This window comes from Hylaeus anthracinus, unplaced genomic scaffold, assembly GCF_026225885.1.
Source record: "Hylaeus anthracinus isolate JK02 unplaced genomic scaffold, UHH_iyHylAnth1.0_haploid 11994, whole genome shotgun sequence".
In the NCBI taxonomy this organism is placed as follows: Eukaryota; Metazoa; Arthropoda; class Insecta; order Hymenoptera; family Colletidae; genus Hylaeus; species Hylaeus anthracinus.
In genome coordinates this window covers 3,285,776-3,310,622 of record NW_026534341.1, presented here as the reverse complement: position 1 = coordinate 3,310,622, position 24,847 = coordinate 3,285,776, and the positions used below count along the sequence as shown (strand labels likewise).

At 39.0% G+C, this 24,847-nt stretch overlaps 2 protein-coding genes across 2 annotated transcripts in view; both read right to left on the bottom strand.

Moving 5' to 3' along the window:
• Positions 1-688: 688 nt before the first annotated feature.
• On the bottom strand, positions 689-3,213 carry LOC128888486 (tubulin alpha-1 chain). Its single transcript, XM_054145373.1, has 3 exons — positions 3,055-3,213; positions 1,990-2,212; positions 689-1,877 (listed from the first exon to the last, which is right to left on the bottom strand). The coding sequence occupies exons 1-3, from the start codon at positions 3,055-3,057 to the stop codon at positions 751-753; spliced, it is 1,353 nt and encodes a 450-aa protein (XP_054001348.1). The 5' UTR covers positions 3,058-3,213; the 3' UTR covers positions 689-750.
• Positions 3,214-7,111: 3,898 nt separating this feature from the next.
• The window catches only part of LOC128888962 (bone morphogenetic protein 1), an 82,359-nt gene continuing 64,623 nt past the window's right edge, over positions 7,112-24,847 (bottom strand). The window contains exons 5-15 of the mRNA XM_054146195.1: positions 20,577-20,969; positions 19,616-19,794; positions 15,858-16,088; positions 15,505-15,729; positions 14,561-15,028; positions 14,197-14,319; positions 13,179-13,497; positions 11,962-12,253; positions 11,467-11,680; positions 10,680-10,930; positions 7,112-10,086 (exon numbers count right to left, since the gene is read on the bottom strand). Of these exons, the coding sequence (XP_054002170.1) occupies positions 9,916-10,086; positions 10,680-10,930; positions 11,467-11,680; positions 11,962-12,253; positions 13,179-13,497; positions 14,197-14,319; positions 14,561-15,028; positions 15,505-15,729; positions 15,858-16,088; positions 19,616-19,794; positions 20,577-20,969 (2,866 nt within the window). The 3' untranslated portion in view covers positions 7,112-9,915. The remainder of the gene's footprint in view (positions 10,087-10,679; positions 10,931-11,466; positions 11,681-11,961; positions 12,254-13,178; positions 13,498-14,196; positions 14,320-14,560; positions 15,029-15,504; positions 15,730-15,857; positions 16,089-19,615; positions 19,795-20,576; positions 20,970-24,847) is intronic.

The following is a 24,847-nucleotide window of genomic DNA, read 5'->3' as shown; positions in this document are numbered from 1 at the left end:
TTTAAAACTTCAATCTTTGAACGTCTTTCTCAAAATACTGCTTTTTTTCATTTATTTAAAAATGTAAATGATTCTATTTTTACAAGAAAACTTGTAATATTTAATAGCTAAATTTAATTTTCTGTTATATTTTAATTTTATTGTATTTTTACAAACTCTACGTAAATTATATTTAAAGTAATAGAACATACTAGTACGAACATTTACGCAGACATATGTTTGTCGACTGAAGAGTATTGATAACGTGTATAAAACCACAAATTTCCGCGTTCTTAAGTTTCCGTATATATTTCTTTCCTAGCATCAAAGTCATGTAATCTTTATCCATGCGTTTATAGTATTACTAATATATTCGACTCGACAATTTGTTGAAGATTATCATTAACGTATTTTACGTTCTGAACCGGTTGATTCATGGCATTATTGAAAATTAATGAATACTAAAAAAGAATCATTATCAAGTACGAAAATTAAATATGTATTACTCACTTTGTTACTAAATATAGAAATTGAAACATACTAACATAGTGGCGTAAATATTTGCTAGTGAAATACTTTTATATTCAAGCAACCGTATTTTAATTAATACTGTTCAACAGCTTAAATATGAACGTAAACTGAATCGTCATTGAAAGTAATACAAAAAATCATACAAAGGATGGGTAACATACATCATAAAACTTCAACATTTGCAAATTTGCTTGTTTATTTCATGTTGTTTCTTGTTTAAAAACCGTGATTAAGGTCAGTTTAGTATTCTTCGGCTCCCTCTCCTTCGCCCTCGGCGGAATCCATACCAACCTCCTCGTAATCTTTCTCCAAAGCAGCAAGATCTTCACGTGCTTCGGAGAACTCACCTTCCTCCATACCCTCACCGACATACCAGTGTACGAATGCTCTCTTGGCGTACATCAAATCGAATTTATGGTCAAGACGAGCCCACGCTTCTGCGATAGCGGTAGTGTTGGACAACATGCAAACAGCTCGTTGCACTTTGGCGAGATCGCCACCAGGTACAACAGTAGGTGGCTGATAGTTGATACCAACTTTGAATCCAGTTGGACACCAATCGACGAATTGGATAGTGCGTTTTGTCTTGATAGTAGCAATGGCTGCATTGACATCCTTAGGTACAACGTCTCCTCTGTACAGCATGCAACAGGCCATGTACTTTCCATGACGAGGATCGCATTTGACCATCTGATTGGCCGGCTCGAAGCAAGCATTCGTTATTTCCGCAACGGAAAGCTGCTCGTGATAAGCCTTCTCCGCAGAAATGACTGGTGCGTAGGTAACGAGAGGGAAATGAATTCTTGGGTAAGGTACTAAGTTAGTCTGGAATTCCGTCAGATCAACGTTCAATGCACCATCGAAGCGAAGCGAGGCTGTGATCGAAGAAACGATTTGACCGATCAGTCTGTTTAGATTTGTGTACGTAGGTCTCTCGATATCCAAGTTACGGCGACAGATATCATAAATAGCCTCATTGTCGACCATAAATGCACAATCGGAATGTTCTAGAGTGGTATGTGTGGTGAGAATTGAGTTGTAGGGTTCGACCACAGCAGTGGAAACTTGGGGTGCTGGGTAAATGGCAAACTCCAACTTAGACTTCTTTCCATAATCCACAGAAAGGCGTTCCATCAATAAAGATGTGAAGCCAGAACCGGTGCCACCTCCAAACGAGTGGAAGATTAGAAAACCTTGGAGTCCCGTACATTGATCGGCAAGTTTGCGAATGCGGTCCAAAACTAAGTCAACAATTTCTTTGCCAATTGTATAATGACCGCGAGCGTAATTATTCGCAGCATCTTCTTTGCCTGTGATCAGTTGTTCAGGATGGAAAAGCTGACGATAGGTGCCTGTGCGAACCTCGTCTAAAAAGAAAAATATACGAGAAATAAAGAATTTTGTAAAATCTGTATTACCGAAGTGATTATACCATATGTATAGAAAAAAATGTTCATAAAATTTATGATAATTACGTACCGACTACTGTAGGCTCTAAGTCGATGAAAACAGCTCTAGGAACATGTTTTCCGGCACCAGTTTCACTGAAGAAAGTGTTGAAACTGTCGTCACCTCCTCCAATGGTTTTGTCTGATGGCATCTGACCATCAGGCTGAATGCCATGTTCAAGGCAATACAATTCCCAACAGGCATTACCGATCTGGACTCCAGCCTGGCCAACGTGGATTGAGATACATTCACGCTAAAAAAAGAGAAGTATACATTAGTTCATCTATTGTTTAGTAAATGATGCTTTAAAGATTTCAATATTCATGTCCATTTTAAATTTTCATAATACATATAATTCTATGCACATATATATATAATATAATTTTCTGTCATGTTTAGGTTAGATGTTATATTCATTTAAAGTTTAATATCATATTTATAATAAATATAATATATAAAAATGCCCTGAAACTTATTCATATAGATTCACTGGGTGTGTGTGATTGTTTTAAATGCTTGAAATGCTGAAGGTGATATATTAGTATTGAGTTCTCCAGGAAATAGTTTAGAATTAATTTATTCCAAATAATAAAACCTCGCCAATGTGTTCGGATAACAAAGTATACAATGGCGTCTTCAGTTCGAGTAAATGGAACTCTGATATATGCTATACTATCCTCAGCATTTTAAACTTTATCAATGAATATAGAATGTTCACTTATTGTGAATATTCCTTTGTGAGAATTTCTGATAGCAATCGTTCCTTTCAAATATCGATCGCGTTAACAAAAAGTGACACGTATATTCCCCCGCTCCGCACCCAAACAACGGAATCTTCATACTCTTTACAATTAGACATGTCACATTTTCTATAACAGATTCGCTTTCGATAGGAACAAATACGAGAAATCGACAGAGGATATGGACATCTGCTAAATTTTAACTGTTCAGAGACCAAAAGGAGACCAAGAAAACGAAAAGGGCGGAGCCGGCCGGTGGAAGCGTCACAAGCTTAACCGTCTTTTTCATTTAACACGAATAACTCGGCGTACGTTCAGTTTTCACGCGCGATACTTTCAAGAATCAGTCACTTACCATTTTGAAGTCTGAAGAAGTGTTTTACGTTCTTGTAGAAATTGGGTAGTCAATAGTTAGAGCAAGTAATGAAGCTACTGCTATCAACCGCACACAATACCGGATCGAACACCAAACGATTAATGCGCGACAGACGCCCGCAACGGGATCTTATACCCCCGACTATCGACTCTTTTGCCGCACGGTCATTGGCTGACGATGACCTCACCCGTGATTCCGATTGGCGGATAGTCAACCGCAGCACACCACAGCCTCCGCGCATGTTCGTTGCACGCAAAATATAGTACAACGTTTCTGTCATGCGACATTTCTTTTATTGATTTTACAAATTTTGACAAGTATAGGGAGCAAATTGGTATGCAATGACCAGTTCGTTGACTTGGTAACAGATGATTCGAAATGGAGACCCTCGCGTTGAAATAACGTAATAGCCGTGGTATAATTTATTCAGGGTGTGAATCGAACCTACCATGCAATGCAGTAAACCGTAAACTAATGGCTGAACGCAGCTGAATATTTTAGCTGTTCTTCGTATGCATTTTGAAAGTCCTATTTTGATATGCTCAACTCTATTTGGCATTTCATGTTATTTCAGGAAAGTAATAATAGTTTCACTTGAAGTAGGTTGTACCGTATTCTTGCTACAACGTACGTGTCCTTCGGAACGTATACATAATATGTGATCATGATTGTATGAAGACATCATTTTTTAAATTAATTAAACGAGTCGTTGAAACGCGTTGCGTGTTGTATGATTACTACAATTTTAACAGCAGCTACTGCGTTTTGATAAGACATGAGTTTCTAAGACTTCTCACGAGATAATTAATTATCTAATTAGATTTTAATCTTGATTAAATCCAAATTCCAGAACAATGTGTGTCACTTCTCACACGGCCATTTTTGCATATAAAATTAAAATACTGCTTGAGAGGATAATTTAATGAGGCGAATAGAAATTAAATTTTTGTTAGATATTGTAAATATGAAGTAACTGTAAGCTAACTTTCCCATCTTTGTGTGTCATGCAATGATTGTCCTCAGAATTTCTCGCCATAAACGTGCGAAGAGATGCTGAAGAGAAAGTTGAGTGGGTAGTATAATGCAGTACTTGAATTTTTTCGTTAACTAAATTAACTAAATATCGTTTAGTTAATTATTTGTATAATTTCAAATGAATAACTATTATAAATATATATCATAGAGGAATAAATTATCACAAGTTCTTTATCATATTATCACATTACTCCTGTAATTATTAAACGATTTCATCAAATGAATCGATTGAACAGATTATTTTAAATAAACATAAAGTTTCGTTCATGGTAGAGTAATGCAAAACAACGCGAAATTTATTCTTAGTTGGAAAACTAACACGGTTGCTTATGGCCGTTGAACTTGCCCATTGGCTAAAAATAGACATTGCACCGTTGCTGAGCGTCTATTCACAATTTACATATATATGGTTGAAGTATACTTCAAATGTATTATTCTGCAGTATTTTCAGTGTAGTAATATTTCTCTATTGTAAATTGAAGAAAAATATCTTCCGTATAGTATAAAAAATACACTCACAAATATTACGACAACGTTAGCTACGTCTTTCAACACCAACATGAAAAAACTGCCACACAACTGTTACAAAAGAGCCTCACAATTTGATTTATTAAACTTGCAGAAATACCTATATGTGTATTAATATAATTATTTATTACGACGTCAAAGTCAATTCTTCAAGTACTGTTATTTATTACAATATTTTTATGTATGGGATTAAATGAAGATTGAAAAGACGTACTCGTTTCTGAGAAAGGTCAGTGACCTTTGACCCAAACGTTGGAACGAAAAAGCTTCTTTTTTATTAAATGCGCGCCCAATTAATAAAACGGAATAATTAGTATTCCTTGTATCTGTAATTCTTTAATGCTCCTGTAAAAGAATATAACAACTCGATTTATACTGTAATATTTATATGAACGATTGTACTATTGTACGATTGTACTCTTTCCCAATTAATTTTGTTACCATCAAAATTGATCGAATCATATGAAGTTCGTATAAAGAAACAAGCAGAAGCTTCTGGAACACTGCGTGGTATCGTTTGGTTATACTTTTTCGCTTCGTCAGGTCGTCCAGACGTTCCTTGTCACGGAGGAGCACCAAGGAAGGATGAGAGTTGTACGCGAGAGCGCATGTGCTACACGACCGCTCACTTTTTCTAAAATTGGTCACAGACGGTCAGGTCTCGATCAGTCTCGATGAAGGAAAGCAGCAAATTGCGACGATCGTTCCCCAGGAAGACACGCAGGGAGGGGCCCGGACTATTGTTACTTAAAATAACTCGGCTGTGCACCGAGGTGCACGCAAAATAATTGCGGTAGTCCCGGGACGGACCTATAGAGTCATTTCGTGAAGTTACTTCTAGAAAAAGGAGAGAATTGAACCAATTACAGCTAAAGCTCTTAGGATCTGCTTCGAACCATGTATTCGAACGCATCGTTGTTCTGTTTTTATATTGGGTTCGTTAGGCTGAGGTACTTCTTAAAGCGACAGAAATTCCTTTCTACTGAAATGTGTCGTATTTGTAAAATATAAAAGAAGTCTTATCTAGGTCAATTGTTACGCTCCAAACGGGACATCTTTGTAACAATACGTAAATGTCAATGGTCTGTGGCTATACAATTCAACTTCGGACTTTGAACTTACGTGTTAAATCCGAGTAAACAATGATTAGAAACACTTTTCATTGAAAATGTTAGAATCTCGCGATTAAGAAAGCGTGAATTGTATCGATTTTTGCTACTTTCTCGATTTAAAATTAATTAACCGGAACGTGTGCAGTTCAAATGAAAATGAAAATTTGTTATAATCGAAACGTACTAAATTGATTGAAATGATATTTATTTAGGTAGTTAATCGTCGTCGTTTTATGTCTGAAATTGTCTGCAGGAATATCGATATCAAGTATGATCATGAAAGTTGATCACCGATATTAAAATATCAGTACAACTGTACCCGATGACGTAACGGAGCGACCACGCGTTTCATTGTCCTTGCATCTGTAGCGATCTCGTTCACCGAATATAGTTACACGAAGTAGCACGATTCCTTGTACCGAAGTTAAAAGTTTCACGTGGCCATCGATAGTTCTTGAATATTTACTTTTTCTCTATCGGTGATTTATCGTATCACGATACAAAAGTCTTTTTGCATTCTCGGTTCTACCTTGAAATCGATATTCGCATTACCGAATTACTGGACATCACTTTGTCCCGAAATATAAAAATTATATATTTAGTAGAAAGTATTATATTTAGTAGAAAATGTGGCCCGATAGTACGACACTCCTACCTCAAGCTGTAATATAAATTATCTACGTTAATTTAAATGATTAAATTAAGAGAAATAATGAAAAAGGACGTTGCTCTGCTTTTGGCTTTGCTTTCTTCTGTAAAGATATTATTTTCATTTCTCACGCCAAAATCTGAAATTAAAGAAAAACAAGATCGATTTTACGCTTAAAAATTGTAGCGTTTGAATCCTTTATTATAGTTTGTTGTTAATATCCCAGGCTGCGTTTACGCTCACTCTTCTCTCGCATCCGATACCTGGTCCCATCCAGATTTCATACCAAATCGTAAACAACGGATAATGCAGTTCCTACAAAATTATTAAATGTATAAGAATAACTATGCAACATTTATCTAGCTGAATCCCATTATCGTTCAATAATTGTGGCAAGTACGGTATTTAAGATTAATCTCGTACTTGAAACGTCTAACAAACTATACCCTCGATTTTAACTAGCGTCTTGTATCACATACACTGAAACAAAGTATAGTGTACTACTTTATAGCGTAAAGGCAAGACTCGATCATACTTATTTTTATCGCGCGTAGGAGATTACTTGTTTTCGATCCTTTTTTCTGTCACGTTTTTGCTTCTAATAACATCTTGTAAAATGCACGAAGAAACCTGTAATAAAACAATATTTTGTAAGACGAGGGATTTTTCTCAGGTGGGCTGGGTACTTTCGATATCGTTGCTTAGTAATGTATAGAGTGCCTATAACGTGTATTTCTGAGAACAAATGAATCACATATAATTTACAAAAAGGAACTTGACGCGGCGCTTAATGTTGCTCTTATCATCCGTTAATAGATAAGATATTATTATACGTATGTATTAGGCGTACGAATCTTTGACAAATTATTTGCATATACGTGTACTCGCACACATACACGTACATTTGCTGCGCACGACCGCACACTTCCAAACAAATTGAATCATTTCTGCGCGTCTATCCACTCACGTTCGGGTACAAACATGTCCTTTTGATTATGGTATAGGCCGTATTCGTCTTACGATGTAATTGAAACAGAGAAAAAAAAAAAAAAAAAAAAAAAGAAACATTGAACGGATGTCGTTTTCGAGAACAACTTTTGCGTAACGTTATTGTAAACGTACACGAGGCAGTGCGTTACGTACGATGAATATATAAAATTTCGAAAAAGAAAGGCCTTACTCGAATGATATCATCACCGATGTCTTTGCTTGTAAGTATATGGTGTTTCCTTACGCGATGTAAGATTGCACGCGACCGCGAGATTTACGAATACAATGTACAAAGAACAGCATTTCTTTACGAATACAATGTACAAATGAACAGCATTTGTTTTTCGTTTTGTCGAAAGCACGAGTATCTCGATGAACATCGAGCGATACGTTTCTGGCGTCGCGTGTAACGCGATTTCGGCAATCGCAAATTCGTCCTACGCTTGAACGCAATCCGAGCAAAAATTTGTAGAATGACATTCCAAACTTACCATCTCACTATTTAACCGCGAGTCGTTACAAAATTTCCAATACTCAAATCATATTCCCAGCAAGTGGACAAGCTATGACGAAATCATTGCGATTTTATTTACTTTAGCTGCACTTCTTCGGAGTATAATATCCCGATGTTTTCTTTATTAAATCGTTACTCTCTAATTGGTTAACTTATTCGTACAATCAGATCGGAACAATTTCATACAGCAACAGTCTCCTGTTTTGTCTGAGACGGCTTGGTTCAATCGATTCACGCAGACTGAAGCATCGGTAATATCGAAGAATGCTTTTGAAAATTGTTAGTCGAGGATGTTACACGTCGAAAGAACTCTGTTGGGAGCATACCGTCTTTCAGATATCTGAACAATTTCGGTGTTCTTCAAGGGATATTCTATTCTAACATTTTTGGAATAAATTTGATCTTATTCTATGAATATAAGCTATAGCTATACTGATTAGCAGACTGCGGATCTTTATGCAAAATAAAATCTTCGCGAACGTGCCTACAAAAATTGAATCTATGTATCGAAATAGGAATTTATTTTATTTTGAAAATGTTCTAACATGAACTTTACTTTGAATCTTTTCTTTATCTTTCTTCTTGCACATTCAAATTTCCTATAAATGCGTAAAGATCCGCAATCTACTGATCGCTATATTTCATACGTTGTTAATGGCAACGATACAAATTTGTTAAAGCTTCGTCGAAAGCAAAATCCGATAATTGCGCGAATCGAATGAATCGAGCCATCCTGTACGTCGCCAATCCGCGATATTTAATCGAGAAGCACGGACGAAAGTACAGAGTCAAGAACTGTCGAAAAAATTCACTCGATTAGCGAAATATTTGATCGTTCGTCGATCCTATGACTACATATAAAACGGCACGACGTCTACATATCTAAGTTTTATCTATGTACAATAAACGTTCGACGAGAACCTCGATTACGCTCAGAAAAGTTCCATTAAGACGGTTCGTACGAGGTTCGCCTTAAAATTTCTATCGTCGACTTTAGGACCGGTCGGCGCTATCTCTAAATTAATATCTAGATTACCCAAGTATTTGCACAAGTTGTCGTTCGGAAGGTTTCCACCGAGAGACGTCCAGGAGCGAAAAGTGTCGCGGCGCCTGTCGTCCAACCGAAGAATACTCTCGTTTCGCTGGATTGTTTATCTTTTCGTCTGTTTTACCGCGCGAACGTTAGAACCATTTATCAGGATACGTTTACGCGAAACTCTTAAAAAGTACACCGTTATGGCGAAGCACTTTCGTCGAAGAGGAAAGAGCCGGGGATCTGAAGGTATACACGCAGACCGAGAAGAAAGCGATCTTGAGACTTCGTCGAATCGTTTGATGCGATCGCGGGGCAGTGTTTGAGAGAACAACGTCGACTTGTTTCGAATTCTCTTTAATTGTCGACATTTCGTGCCTTCCTTGTCGTTTATCGATCACTTACAATTACTCTCTATCGACGGTGTTCCGCGAACAAATACGGAACACCGTTTTGGCAACGTCGTGACATTCATCTTTCTCCTGAACAGAACGTGCTGTCTCACCGGGGTCGAAACTTATGAGAGTTAACATTATAATGCAATTCTACCTAAACACATAATGGCACGATTGGCCCGAATGATAGGCCGAATTTCAGGGTCGTACATGCTACGTTCCAAATGGAAAGCTGTTTTGCTAACGCGCCTCGCAAAAAGGAACGAATTATTCCTGATCGCGAGGACCTCGGGTCGATTCAAGGAAAGTTATGCTTTTCCTTCTGGTGATCGTGAACACGGATAATCATTCGGCCGACTTGATGCGGTTGGGTTTGTTTCGGTGTGCTCGCAAGAGGTGCGCAAACTTTACGGCCTCGTCGATCGAGCAGGATCCACTCGCGTCCGGACTACGACTCCGTCGAACGTTGAACGTTCTGTTCGGACAGCCGGGCAACATTATTCGTTTTCACTTTGTTCGTTACTTCGCAAGAGTGAACCGATGTAGAATCCGTAGCCCAGTCGATTGGCGAGGCCGGCCACGGATCAGAGGTTCTCCTCGTCGAGATCCTCGTCCTCTGAACCGCCATAGTTCTCCCCGCTGTCCTTGCGATCCACCGCGACGAAACGCGCCACGAAGCCCTTGTTCGATATCGTGTCGTCCGTTCTGAATCTCACCAGCAGCGCCTCGTTCATCGATACGAAGTCGGTCGCATTCTGGAACGCAATTGGATTCGTCAGCGGTACAAAAGAAAATTAACACTAGGTAACTATATAATTATATTCGTTTCTTTCTTGCTAAAGAAACTCCAACAAATCACTAAAGGAACGTAATCCTAAACCCATTTCCCTTTTTAACTGTTAGGTTTCGAGCTAATACTTTTTTACTTAAAATTCAATACTTTTTTACTTAAAATTCTACGTTTCTCGATATATTGACATAAAACATGTAGCATTCCATTTAAAATAACGAAGTTGATTTTCAACAGTATCTTCCATATTTTCCGAGGAAACACTTCAACAAAATTTTACAATATTTATTTGAATATACGTATAAAGTTTTCTCAAAGTTTCGATAAATTGTATGTATTCTTTTCTCGAGATAAAAATTCATACATATCGCTGGAAAAATGTAGCCCCGAAGCTATTTTTCCTTCTTAAAGCATTACACTTCGGTAATAGAAATCTAATGAAAAATCTCCGTAAATGTTAAGAAAGTAGTATCAAATGTTAAAGTCCTTGCGAAACTCGTAAGCAAGCCCTTCTCGAGCAACTTACAAAACTGAAAAGGTGAACACTGTTACACTTACGCCATTTCCACAATATCGTCCGTACAAGGGACCGGAAGTGTCCAGGCCAGCGTAAACTTCGACGAAGTCGTAACTGCACTCGTTTTCGAATTCGAGTTGGAACATGAGGAAAGTCAAGTGCACGTTTTTGCCAGGCGGTGCCTCGATCGCCCAATCGCAATCCGTTCTGTGGTCGTAATTATGGTAGCCGTACTTCGCGTGCGAGTACAAATGCTTCACTTCGCTCGATGCAACGAGATGGCCACCGCAAGCTGAGGAATATAATTGTTGCTGGATTTAGCAGCGAGAATTATTCGACATCACGCGTTTCCAACAGATTAATCTTTTGCACTCGAGGCCTTTTTTGTCTTATTGGCACTTCGAGTTCCAAAGAAATTAAACCTAAAGAAAACCTAGACCGAGAGTCACCTCTCGAATGCAAAGGGTTGACTTGAATTAAATTACTGGTTTTAGTATTTATTACGAATGGAGAAACGTGAAACGTGATAATTGGCATGCGATTTCGATGGCCGAATTTGATTTTACAACGATTATACAGAGCACGAGAAGGTTCGTGTCTCGTTGCTGATATCGAAGTGGAAATAAACAGTGGCAAGTCTTTTACATTTTAGTACAATGTTTGGAATAATATCGAGAAGGTATCGCGATGAATTCTGACGAGGTTTGGATTGAATAGTGAACGACTATAGAAAAATGTTATATAACGTATATTTTTTTAAAGCGAATCGCAAGTTATTCGTACATTTTGTTTGGAATTTCTCTGTTTCAAGCGAAAAGATTCTCTTACCAGTGCTGTGAGATGCTAGGAATCCTTTTCTCTGGACGGAAGCATCGCTCTTGAAGACCATATACATTTGATTCCCGGTCGCTAGAATCGGATGTGGTTCTTTAGTACCGCAGAATTTACCAAGAATATGACTGTCCGGTGAATCGCCATCGTAAATAGCGATGTGGTCGTAAGCGCACTCTTGATGGGACTCCATCTCGAAGACTTTAAAAACCTAAAAAAAGAAACATCGAATCAATTCATGACCGTAAATTTGTTGCCTTTTTGTTTTATTTCGTAATCCGGCTAACTTGAAATTTACACGTGAATTTCTTCAACAAGAACGAAACAAACTTATTTGTACTACGATGATTTATTCGATATCGATATTATTCGATATTGATTATCCAATATCGATATCGTATAATGATATTAAATAAATACCAATTGTTTGGAAACGCGAGTTCGTTTCACAGTCGAAAAAATATTACTACAATGTGATTAAGGATTACTAACTAATTTGATACGGTGACCAGGCTTGGTAACAAAATGCCAAACGCAGTCCTTGAGACCAGGGTAATAATCCGGATAGTTCGGTGACGTGATAGTGCCCACTGGCGCGACGATTTCAAATTTGCAACCACCCTCTTTGCAATCGTGTCCATTTTCGTGAAGCGTGAAACCGTTGTGACACAAGCATTGATAAGAGCCTATCGTGTTCTTGCATTCGTGTTGACAGCCACCGTTGTTGTTCGCGCACTCGTCCATGTCCGTGAAGAAAATCGCTGCGAAACCAGTTTTCTGAATACTGCAATACAAAAAGAAGAAAACGCACGATGTCAACAAATCGAACAATTCGGGCGAAGAAAGAACGACTCCGTTTAGTGGGACAACTTTCACGTACGAGAACTCTTGCTTTATTTGCGAAAGTGTATTACAGAATCAACCAAAGAATTAACTTGAAATTTCTCTGTAAAATAAAATCGATTGTTTTAAATTTTTTATTGATTTTTAATGCGCGATGTTATTTTTTTTTTTTTTCTTCCCGATTATACGAATAGCTGTAATTTATGAATGAAATTCACGCGCAGTTCCATCGGTGCGGACCAACAAAATCAATCGGACGTTGATGATTACATCTCCAAGTATGAATAACGCCAGACGCAAAACCCACTGGGTACGTGATTCTTCGTTTGTTTTTCTATTTGAGAGATGAACAGAGTATACTTCCAAGCTTGTACGAGAAAACGAGAGATGGCGTATCAGACTAACAAATTTACATGGTGGGGATAGGTCAGCAACGTCCTTGAGCGACTAATTGATTTTGCGTCAAGTATAGTCAACATCTAGCAAAACGGAAAAGAACTTCTACTGGAATCTAGAGCGAAACTACAGTCGATTTTTTCTTTAGTTTAATTACGACAACTTGAACTTTGAAAAATTAGGTACTTAATCTACTTAGAAAGTAATTATTCTATCCCAATTAAACAAACGTACAATCTGACATTGATCCATATCATTTGTTAACATTATATTTATTCACAATTTCAATCGTTACTTCCAGACTTCCAGAATAATTTAAAAATAAATTGTATTTATATTGCGCGCGTATCCGTCTTATACGATATGAATTTAGGGGTTGAACTCTTGGTTAATCGTCGCGTCCCTCGAACTTTACGAATTGATAAACAATTGAATCGAAAATTCGTATCTTTGGAAAAAAACAACGTTACCTGTTGTCGGACGTGAAAGTCACTCTCATAAAGTTCCCTTCCGACGTAATTAACTGCGGCAACCTCGATCCACAGAAAATCCCGTGTTTCCTCAAGATATCGTCACCGAGCTTGCTGCTCACTTCGACGGAATCGTATTCGCATTCCTGCTGTCGCGCCTTGGTGCCCTCCAGATCGAAATGAGTGAAATTGAGCGTGATACGGTACTGGGGAGGAGCTATAATTTCCCAGACGCAGTCCTTGTTTCCCGGGTAAGTTACCGGAAACGAGGGGCTCGTGATGGTTCCGTTGCTGTCTTCGAATACTCCGCCGCAGGCATCTAATGGTAACCCACGTTTCGATTAGTCGAGATTAATTGGAATCGACTCAAAGTACCGGTCATTTAACATCGATGGAAATAATTTACGAGAAACAAAACAAATTGAAAAACAATTGAAGGATGTGTTGCGATAAGGAGGAGACAGATTTAAGATTTAAGTTTCTTTTTCTCGCGGTGCGACGAGGAGACAGTTCGGGTCACTAGGAAAACTGACGATTCGACGGCGACAGAGCAAGAAGAAGAAAGAATTTTGCAGTAATTTCACGATTCTTTGTTTGTATCGCCAAATGTTTTTAGAATAAAATAAACGTGTGTTTGAGAGATAATTTTGTTCCCTTCGTTCGGAAATTCTCCAAACGTTAATCCTCTACCCACCACTCTGAAAAAAAAGGATGGAATCCAGGACGACATAATTTCGTAATTAGGTACCTATCCTATGAAAAAGAAAAAGAACGAAAATGTCAAACATCTGAATTTCGAAACATTCTTTTTAATTTCCCAAAAATTTGAAAGAAACGGAGCTGACTCTCGTTATCGATGGACACCCCTCAATTGATACTTGTTACTTGAAATTCCTCGATATACAAAATTATACTCTAGATTCTAGAGAACAATCACACAAAAATAAGAAGCGAATACTTTGCTGGATGTTAACGTGACCAGGCAAGGATAGAGGAGAATTGCTTCCACGTAATTTACCTTCGCAGTGTTTCCCATCGGAATGTAACTCGTAGCCCGGTTTACAGGAACACTCAAATCCGCCCAGAGTATTAATACAATCGTGTTCGCATCCATGCTCGATTAGAACGCACTCGTCGAATTCTGAAACATTCACCGAGCGTCGATCACGACTTTCCGACACTTACTATGGTAGTGTTAAAAAAAAAAAAAAAAAGAAACAAAAACTCTCGATCATCGTTCGTTTAAAAATCAACTCAAGCTTCCATTTCGATAAAAGAGCATAAATGCAGAGAATACTTGAAACAATGTTACTCGAAATGTGGCCAGGTCTGGCTCAACCCGACGCCGAGTACGAGGTAAACGTTATCGACTGAAATTGCACCTTTCATGAACGTGGCCGAAAATCCAGCCTTCTGCACGGATACGTCGCTGACGAACTTCACCAGAAGTTTGTTCCCGGTCGACTTAATGTCCGGTGGTATTTTGTAGCCGCAATAAACCCCGATCAATGGAGAGTCCGCGTTATGACCGTCGCGAACCTCTACGTAGTCGTACACGCAATTGTCGTGGTTCTCGATCTCGAAGGATTGAAACTTCAGAGCCACTTGAAAGTTCTCGGGCACCGACAACTTCCAAATGCACTCCTTGCTGGATTGGTACTCTTCCGGGTAATTGGGCGACTCCAAATGACCGGTGCCGTCGAGTTCGACGTCACCGCCGCAAACGGCTTCGTAGGACGCCGTGAAACCGCGATGACCGCTCTGACGACTGGATGTCACGTACGTTACCAGCATCCGACTTCCGGTGGAAACGACGGGCTCGTGGATCTTCCCGCTACCGCAGAATCTACCTGCGTTACGATCAAGCTGAACATTAATAATGCGAATTAAACCCAGCCATTGACTTGTTCTTGAATTTTCTATGAAATATAATCGACTCGCAATTCAAGTACGTACGTATTAAATCTCGTATTCAGAGTTGGGTGAAATTTAGAGAACATATGCACGAAATATAGGAAATAATCATGAACAGCTCGGAGTAGTTACCTTGAATATTTATCGTATTTTATATTAATTTATATATTTTCATTTATATTAATTTATATATTTTTGTATGCGATGCGTGACTCTGTACATCCATTTTGCGTTTATCTGAATGTTTTTATTTCACACGAAGCAGAATGTTTTTAAACCGTCAATTCGTTATTCCTATATACAAAGCATCGTGTACATGATCCAGTTTGAAAAGGACTCGATTCAGACTAAACCAATGGGGTAAATATAAATTGTACTCGTTGCGCACGGTTTCGTTATCACGTATTATTACCTAGAACGTTGCTCTTGTACCAGTAACCATCTCTGATCTCCAGGTAATCACTTCGGCAAAAATTGCTCTTAAATATGTCCAAGGACGTGATGTTCAAGACGATGCGTTCGCCGTGGGTCGCTGTGATTCTCCATTCGCATCGTTCGCCATCGATAGGAGGCGAACTATTCGGATGAGACGGGGAACCGAAGCTTCCGCTGTTTTCTTGGAACGTTCGGCCACACTCTGTATCGAAAAATGATTCGTGGTCGTAGAAAGTTTAACGTTAATACTAAATAGAAAATTAATCACGTGTTACACTTTAAACCGTAACTAATAACGATAGCAACGAATTAACAACAATGGGAACTTACTGTGACATTTGTAGAGAAGGTTGGTTTGAGCGATGTCACCTTCGCTGAGTCGAAGTCTTTGTCCAATCTCGGGACGTTTCTTTCCATCCCTCTCCATTGGGAGAATCGTGTCCAAGTACGTACCCCTCGAAAACGTATTTTTCGCATAGTGCATAATCGAATCGTAATCGTATGGCAACCCCAGCGAATTCACTTCTTCTTCCGTCAGTTTGTTGAAATTGTACTCTTGCCCTAGAAAAATTCAGTTTAAGACAGAGGAAATCTTTGATAGAATGTAATTACTAAAAACAAAGTAATCAGGAATGCTAGTAACTACTTTATGCAAGTAACTACTTTATAAGTCAAAAGTAATTACTCCAAATTGTAACGAATACAAAAGCAATCTCATTCGCAGTGAGATTCGTTACGAAGAGACACGATCGAGTGAACCCGGCGAAATTTCAAAGTCGATTTTCTCGCAAACAAAGCCACGCGTGAAAAATATTTATTCTATTTTTTCGGCTTATTTTTTTATGTAGAATCACACCCTTGTACCACCAGTTACAGAACACACTGTATATTATCTGGTTGGCTGTCAATGTGTTCCATACATATATACAGATATATTGTATATCTGAAAGTTATTTCTGTTGAATTTAAACTGGTACGTTCAAGAGTTAATAGGCCTCAATAGGTAGACATTGTAATTAAAAATCTTATAAACAGGTACCGTTACGTAAGGTATTGATACCTCGTTATCAAAAAATTTGCATATTACAATTCCGTGTAACTACAAGCGAATCCATACGTCATTAAATATAAATTCAATCGAACCCGTGGACGATCTAAATTACCCACCCAGCATCGACAAACATTTGACGCTGAATCATCGTGATCTTGCGTCAAATAACTAACTCTAACTGGCTCGTGACTGCACGAGCCACAATCGAAGGTAAAGAAACAAAGGCGATCGATCCCATTGGCCGTCCAACTTCTGTTGCCAAAGCGTTCGTTCGACAGTGTCAACCGTTTCCGGTACACAACGAGGACATACGTCAGAGAAACAAGTACGTAGCTCTCGATTGTTGTTCCAGCAACTCTACTCTCCGCCGCGACACGGTCCGCAACGTGTTGTTCGAGGTGCAGCCCTTCAATTGTCGATGGATCATCGAAATAACCGAATGGAGACTTTAAAGGATCAACCAAAGCGTGCTTGGTCGAATCGTAGGAGTGAAGCATTTTTAAAATTTGAAAGAGTGGTTAAACTTTACTTCGGGGTACTAGAAATCATTGACTTTATTTTTGGACTACTTTACTCCGAAAGTTTAATCCGAATGTCAAACAAGGGTGCTTGGGTGTAAAGTGTAAGAACGAGTTCGAATCGAAGTGTACCTGGGAGAAAACACATGGAATCGAGCGAACGTTTAAACCGAGGCCTCCTAGACGTCAGATTGAGAATGAATGATAAGAGTGTTTGCGTGTGTGTATGTAAGAGTAAAAGGAAGACACGCCTGAACGAATGCAAGAGTTTAGTTTTAAATCAGAGAGCGAAGCGAAGAGATCAGCGAAAGTCGGAGTGTCAAACAGCGAAGGCGTTACCTTAGTTCATACCTACACCGACGATAGTTTAACTATAACCCAGCACCACCACTGTAGCAATAATACCGTCAATTACCATTATCTAATCAAATCCTACAATATGTTGCTTGCTCTAGTGAGAAAATATCAAAAGTTTAATATAGAACGCTCTGCTCTCGGAAGCGAAGGGATCAGCGAAAGTCAGAGCGTCAAACAGCGAAGGCGTTACCTTAGTTCATACCTACACCGACGATAGTTTAACTATAACCCAGCACCGCCACTGCAGCGATAATACTATCCATTACCATCATCTAATAAGATCCTATAATATGTTGCTTGCAAGAAAATATTAAAACTTTAATATAGAACGCTCTGGTCATCGAAGATTGTGCAAATATGGCGAATTGCTGAAGCACGGTGATCACCGATGCTAATCACCGTGCCGGAATGGAGATTTTCTAGATGACCCGAGTTCGCCCCCGTGTTGCAAAGAAGATAATCACGATCGAGTCAACGTTCGCGCGTAATATCGCGAATTCGTGACATTTTGTCCGGAGGTACTGCTCTCAAGGTGTAATTTCAGAGAGCAAACAGATGGTGCTTGGTGGTAGCTGTCTCGCTAATTAAACAGCTCGTTACCATTCCCGTTATGAGTATCCATTAATCGAACCGCGATCGCCGTGTCCAGGGACTGTCACGCAGCGTGTAAATATTAGAACACTGGCCCCGGTTAGTTGTCGCCGGTAATGATGGGTGAGATTTGCCCACCACCTTCGCCAAATTGGGTCCATTAATCTAAAATGGAAACCTATTCGCTGCGAGAGCAAACCAGCGAACAATTCCAACCGTCGTCGAATGGTGAACCATGCGCGCACAACTTGCCCCGTCCAGCAGAAACCGTCTCACGTTCGCCAAACATCCGCTCTACGTAGCATTGACGAAGAGCTCGTAAGAGGCGTGGGTGACATGGACGTTCGACACGGCAAAGATTCGCCTGTGCTATTGGGACGCTCGGATCGCACAGGTGCGAGCATTGCATTTATTGCTGAGGGACATCATGGGGTGAACATTAATCCCTTAACCTTACTGTTATTCGTTGATAAATTCACTTGTACCGGTCGTTAATTGTTTATCCATGGAGAATGAAACATCGGAGGAATACTTTTGTGCGAATTCGATGTAAAATACGTCCGATATATTCCTGCGATTCTATGTCTATTTACGTACAAATTGTTGCCACGATAACATTTTAAACAATATTGTTAAGAATTACAAGATAGACGATTTAGTTATACAGGGTGTCAGGGTGTGGCACTGCTAACAAATTTTGTTTTCCAACTTTTTTAATTGCGATGTTATAGTCAATCGTAAACTGATCCATGTTTGTTTCAAATATTTCCTTGTCGGATTATCGCAAGTACTTGAAAAATCGTGAAAACTGTTACGTGGGACGCTCTGTATACATACACACTACTGTAATAGTACGATATGTATCATATACATTCTCTATATATCACCAATTTATTAATTGTATTATATAAGTAATAAATATTTTGATTAAAAAATAGTCTCTGTCCTGTCGATACAATCTTATTTCACGTGCCTGTGCGTACTTCAAGTACTAGGTTGTCCCGAATGTTTCTTTCGCGTGTTGCACTCGATTATTTGATGTGATCGTGTTTATATAAATAGACAATCTAATTTCATAGATATTCGTGTTGCAACAGTAACGGAGCAAAATGAATCGTGCACGTAACATAACATTCAGTAACGTAACATAAAGCATAAACTATCGTGCACGTATTACTTATTAATAAAGCGAAAGAAACTTTTCGGACAACCTAACGCTTGTATAAATTTGATCGATCACATAGTATCGACGGAATACAAAATCAACGGACAGAAAAGCACAAATCTTGTTATAACTCCGCAACCGAGTCTATGCAAGGAACAGGAATAGTTGACTAGAGTTGACAAATTCCATCTTGTCGTTCGGTTCGAAGTTACAACGAAGGTTCTGTTAATCGATTTATTTCTGGGTGTCGTGTACAAGTTTGCCATTGTACAGTCAGAGATCAACCAACGACAGTTTAGTTCCGATTACAACGTGATTTGAAAATTGAATTTCTGTCTACCTCTCATCTACTTTACTGTTTTTTCCAATAGATGCAAGATAAAATTAGATCGGAAATTGAACTCACCGGACATGATATTGTCACGAATAATCTGCACATGGCGGTCACGATCGGGTCTAGTGTGCTCGTGCCAAAAGCCAACGACGTGTCCCAATTCGTGAACGACTATACCAAACTTGTCGCAATTTTTTCCGATGCTTATGGCCTGCGGCCCGTTTCCCCTCTTCCCGACGAACGAACAGCATCTGGGAATTTAGTTGGAAAATAAAGCAAAATACATTCGCTCTTTGTCCATTATGCATGCAAATTCGTATATACATATGAAAAAACAAAATGCGATCATTTCGCTCACGTCGGACGTTACATTTCCGGAAAATGGAAATATAACTGAAATACGAGATGCAAAGAAAAATGGGCGTTTGATCTCGATTGCGGTGAAACAAATTCTCGGAAATGAAACACGTAAGGTGAGGCTGTCGTAATAAATTTGCTACTAAATTCTCTTAAGAATTTCAATCTTTTTCATTGTATACATAGTATTCTACAGGAGTAGATACTCAAGATCTTGCATATTATTATAATTTCTCATTTATTAATTACCAAACTGCGGATCTTTATTCATTTACAGGAAATCTGAACGTGCGAGAAACTACAAATTGCAAACAATACGCAAGAATGTAAAAAAGATCGAAAGTAAAGTTCGTGTTATAATATTTTCAGAATAAAATCAATTCCTGTTCAAGTTCAATTTTCGTAGGCACGTTCGCAAAGATTTTATTTCGCATAAAGATCCTCAATCTATTGATTACAATTTCGTTCCCCGAATTTTTTGATAATCAATCTCGAACGAACCTCTATGAAGTTACCTCGGATCGTTCAAAAGTATCACTAGCCTTCGAAACTCGTAAAAATTTTAATTTTAATCGAACGAACAGTGCACACGTTCTTCGTTTTTCGTCTGTCTCCAAAATAAGAATTTTCTCTATTTTTAAAATTCACGTTCCCGTCGACGCGTTGGCAAACTCACCCGCACGGTCTCTCGGTGAAAAGTATATAATTAGGATGTTCGACGGGGACCCTCTCGACGAATTTCACGCAGGTGAAGTTCTCCCAGTGTCTCATGGCTTGCTTGAACAATGCCTTGTGGGCGCCGGAAAAGTTCCCATCGATCTCGTACGGTATCACGCCATGGTCCCACACGCGCTCCTTGCGGGCCGTCGCAGCTCTCCTCGTCCTGCTCGGAAACCCGTGTCTCGTGGTTCCCCGTTTGTTCGCCAAATACTTCGGTTTGTGCTCCATGTCGTAGAACTCGATAGAACGTAGCTGACGGTCGTGCAGAGACACGACCTCGTCGGACGTGTCGTCCGAGTCGCGTCTGATCAGAGGAACCTTGCGACGTTGGTGCCTTCTTCTTGTTGTTCTGAAAACGAACAAAACAGGCACTCTTTCTTGTAACTCGGCTACGGGTGGTTTGTTCTCCGTGGCATGGATTTTAGTTTATTTTACAAGAAGCGATCCGAATGGGTAGACGTTATTAGTGTTGAAACGAATATTTATAGGCGAGTGTCGCGGGAAAGGAAAATTGTTCGTTCTTTATATAATAAGAACATGGTTATCAAGACATCGTGTTAATGTATGAGATCTTAATCCGGTTCAGGTATATTAGGTGGACGCTAGATATGGAAATATATAGGGTGTCCCAGTGTAGCTGAGACGATTCTGAAGCACAATTTCCTTTACAAAAAAATGTCGGATAGCGCGTCGTTTTTGAATTATTAACGAAAAACCGCCGATCAATCGCAGCGAGTAGCGCGCGCTCAATTGCGAGAACGCCAGGACTGTGATCGGTCGGTGACTTTTTGTTAATAATTCAAAAACGAAGCACTATCCGACATTTTTTCGCGAAGGAAATTGTGCTTCAGAATCGTCTCAGCTAATTAATTCTGGGATGCCCTGTTTAGGTATAAACTTAGATGAGAACTTAAAATAACGATAAGAAAGAATACAATATCAGAATAACGCAGAAAACTGAATAGAAAAGAGTACGAAAATGTGTACTTATCCATACGCAAAGGTTCGGTGGGAAAAATTCTCAATCTCAAATTCTCAGTGAATAGATCACACTATTTAGTACAAAATTTTCCTTTCGATTCCTATTCAAACTCAGATTCAAACACACGTATATCGTTAACGATACCTTCATGGATAGTAAGATCCAAGTACGCGACATTTATTATTCCAAAGGAATTAACTACATTCTATTAAAAAAAAATCTCAAAGTCGACGTACGATAAACTCCACAGTGAACGGAAGGAAGTAAACTTATCTCCGACTTTTTTCTACGATCGTTATTTACCGCGACGCGAAAAAAGGTTGATTCGCTTCGTTTTTCTTTCTTGTTTCTTTTAAAAGAAAAAACAAAAAAAAAAAGATAAAGTTTGTTCCGTTTGGGGAAAGAACATCCCCCGTAAAGTATAAAACGCCGGAAAATTTACTCGCCGCCAGCATCGAAGCGTTCAACGCAGGTCGTTTTAAAAGACTAGTAAGACTTGTAAAAGCGGAAAATACACGGTAGCAGAGCGACCATGAAATGTTTAATGTTTCCGGTGTATCCTGGGCTCGTTAAAGGCAACAGCTTCCCGTTAATAATATGCCATTAACGTAATATTGAATTTTACTACCGAAGTTCATGTTTACCCGATCCCTTGTCCCATTATTGCCTTGTAAACACCAATTTCGACATTTCTGGACCGCTCGTGCCGCGTTGTAAAATGTTCAGACGCACCGACGTATAATCAACATCGGTCATTGTTGTTGACGAAGCAAACATGTTAACGGTGTTGGTAGACCGATCATTCTCTGTTTGGAACTTGAATTCCAATAAAATTTCTGGACGAATTGGTACTGCGTATCGAACCCGTGCAGAAACGGGGTCAAATGAGAATGATTTCGTAAGTGCGATTGATATCTAAGGAACTGAATATACGTCACTCGATACACTGTATCCTGTGGTGATTATTCTTGTACCTTGTATGTACCAAATATCGAATCCATTGTTCCGAACTTGTATTTTATTTGCTCCGAAGAATAAATGTGATCATTTTAGAAATTATTGAGACACTGGAATAATTGAGGAATTTTTTATAATCTGTATACATTTACAAGAGATTACTAATTACTTGAATTATTGTATTTCTAAACAGGTTACAAATCTTTGAATGCACAAACGAATACACGAATTGCATTATTGGATACGTGTGAGAATTTTGTGATTGCCTTTTGTAAGTTTCTTAACGAAGTTGTCGTTTTCATAAATATCCATCGACAACTATCTATGAACACATGCATTGCGAAATCCCTACAAATTGTAACGAACAATGACATCGATGAATTTTAGAGCGCGAACGAACTCGGTGTAACGTCGAAAAATTTCTGAATTTTGCACGAACATGTAACGAATAAGTAATTCGCGACGTTGTAAAAGATTTAGAAGAAAACGCATAAATGCTTAAGTACTTTTTCGAACGTAGATTGGGCATTCTTCGGGAGCGAGTAACTGCTGAATACGCGATCGTTTAGCAAGGGTAAAAAACAACGAGTATCAAGCGAACGGGGCGCCCTCGAAACAGGTGTTCGCGGTATAAAAATGCACGCGGAACGTTGCAATAAAGCGAGGTGTTACGCGTGAATTGAATGCACCGCGGTACCGCGGTTTTTTACGATGTCGGACGAAATTGCTCCGGTTAAGGACGCACGCGCTTTTATAAATCGCACGGTCTCGTAGAGATCGCTATTTTTTCGACGGAAGGGAGAACACGAATCGCGGACAACGAATATCCAGATGTCAAGCGACAACTTTGATGAAACGTTGTGTATTCATGGAATATATAATACGTTTTTGCGGGAGAGGTTCAAACGTTTCGGACGAGAGCCTATGTTTACGCAAAATCCTTGTTTATGCGTCGTAAGCAGATTGAGGATTTCATCGATTTACTGGGTGTGCGAATGACGAGACCATATGGCAGACGAACTTATATATAATTGAATATCAACATCTTTGTATTTATAAATGAGATGAAAGTATCGTTGATAAATAGAAAAGTGTATCTACTACGTTTAAAATATATTCGTACTGTTCAAAGGCTTTCAAATTAAGCACACCTGGAGATGGTAACGATCTATTGAGTTTATATTTTTTTCATGGACCGAGTCTAAGGAAATCGATTTTAAGATTTTGTTAATGTAGGTAGCCCTTGACCTGGAGATTATAATGGCGGCCATCTTGATCCTTTAACTCCCACCTCTCACACCGAGGCTCAAAAATTGAAATGATCCAAGAAGTGGATTTTTGCACCGATCTCGATAAGTACGTCATTTCAAACTTTTTTTTTACGCGAAGGAACATAATAGCAAAAGGCTCTAAATCTACCGTCTGAGTAGGTTTGCGGTAGTTTTTGGTGGGCCGGCAATGTTGAATACTGTTAATGTATATACTGTCTACACGGAAATACTGTCTGAATAAATTTGTGGTAATTTTTGGTGAATTTTTAGTGATGGCGCCAATATTTAATACCGTCAATGTACATACTGTCCGAGTAGGTTTGTGGTAATTTTTGGCGGGGGCGCCAATACTGAATATTGTTAATGAACACACTGTCGCCAAGTCAAGGGCTATCTATGATAAAAAAAAAATCAGCTCGATCGTAGACTGTCCCATTTTCTTAAACCAAACCTTTTAAACCAGATAAATGCGCGCCATATAGAAAAGACATTTCATTAATAAAATGTTCTTTCACCCTAACGGACATTTGCATAAATATATACTTAATCCAACCAAGTTTTCAGCGATATCAGTTGCACGTCTCTCTTCCTACATTCTACGTTACGCGATTAACAAATTTTAAACACCCTCCCTTTATACGCGATACCTCGCGTATAAAGAGCCGATATCGAGCGCAAGCACGTAAATTAAAACTACCCGAATCTGACATTTACACATCGTTACACGTATCCCGTCGGTGTTACCCTCCCCTACGCAATCGCGAAAAAATTTCCATTTCCGTACCCGCGGCGTTCATGTTTGCACAATACCAAAAACGAAATAATACTCATCGGCAAATATCTCACCCTCGCGAATACAGACGCATGCATATTCATGCTCGGAAACGAGGCAAATACGCGAAAAAAATAAAAAAAGAGTAAAGGAATAAGCCAGCTCCAGAGACACCGTTCGGGGAGTCGGTTCAATGCGGAGAACGCGTACCGACGGGATGCGGAAAAACGCGTACCTGAAAAACC

What these genes read in the sequence shown, in the direction of transcription:
- LOC128888486 (XM_054145373.1), bottom strand. An exon ending in CTTAGAGCCTACAGTAGTCG is followed by an intron (nt 1,878 to 1,989) that starts GTACGTAATTAT and finishes TTTTCTTTTTAG; the next exon opens with ACGAGGTTCGCACAGGCACC.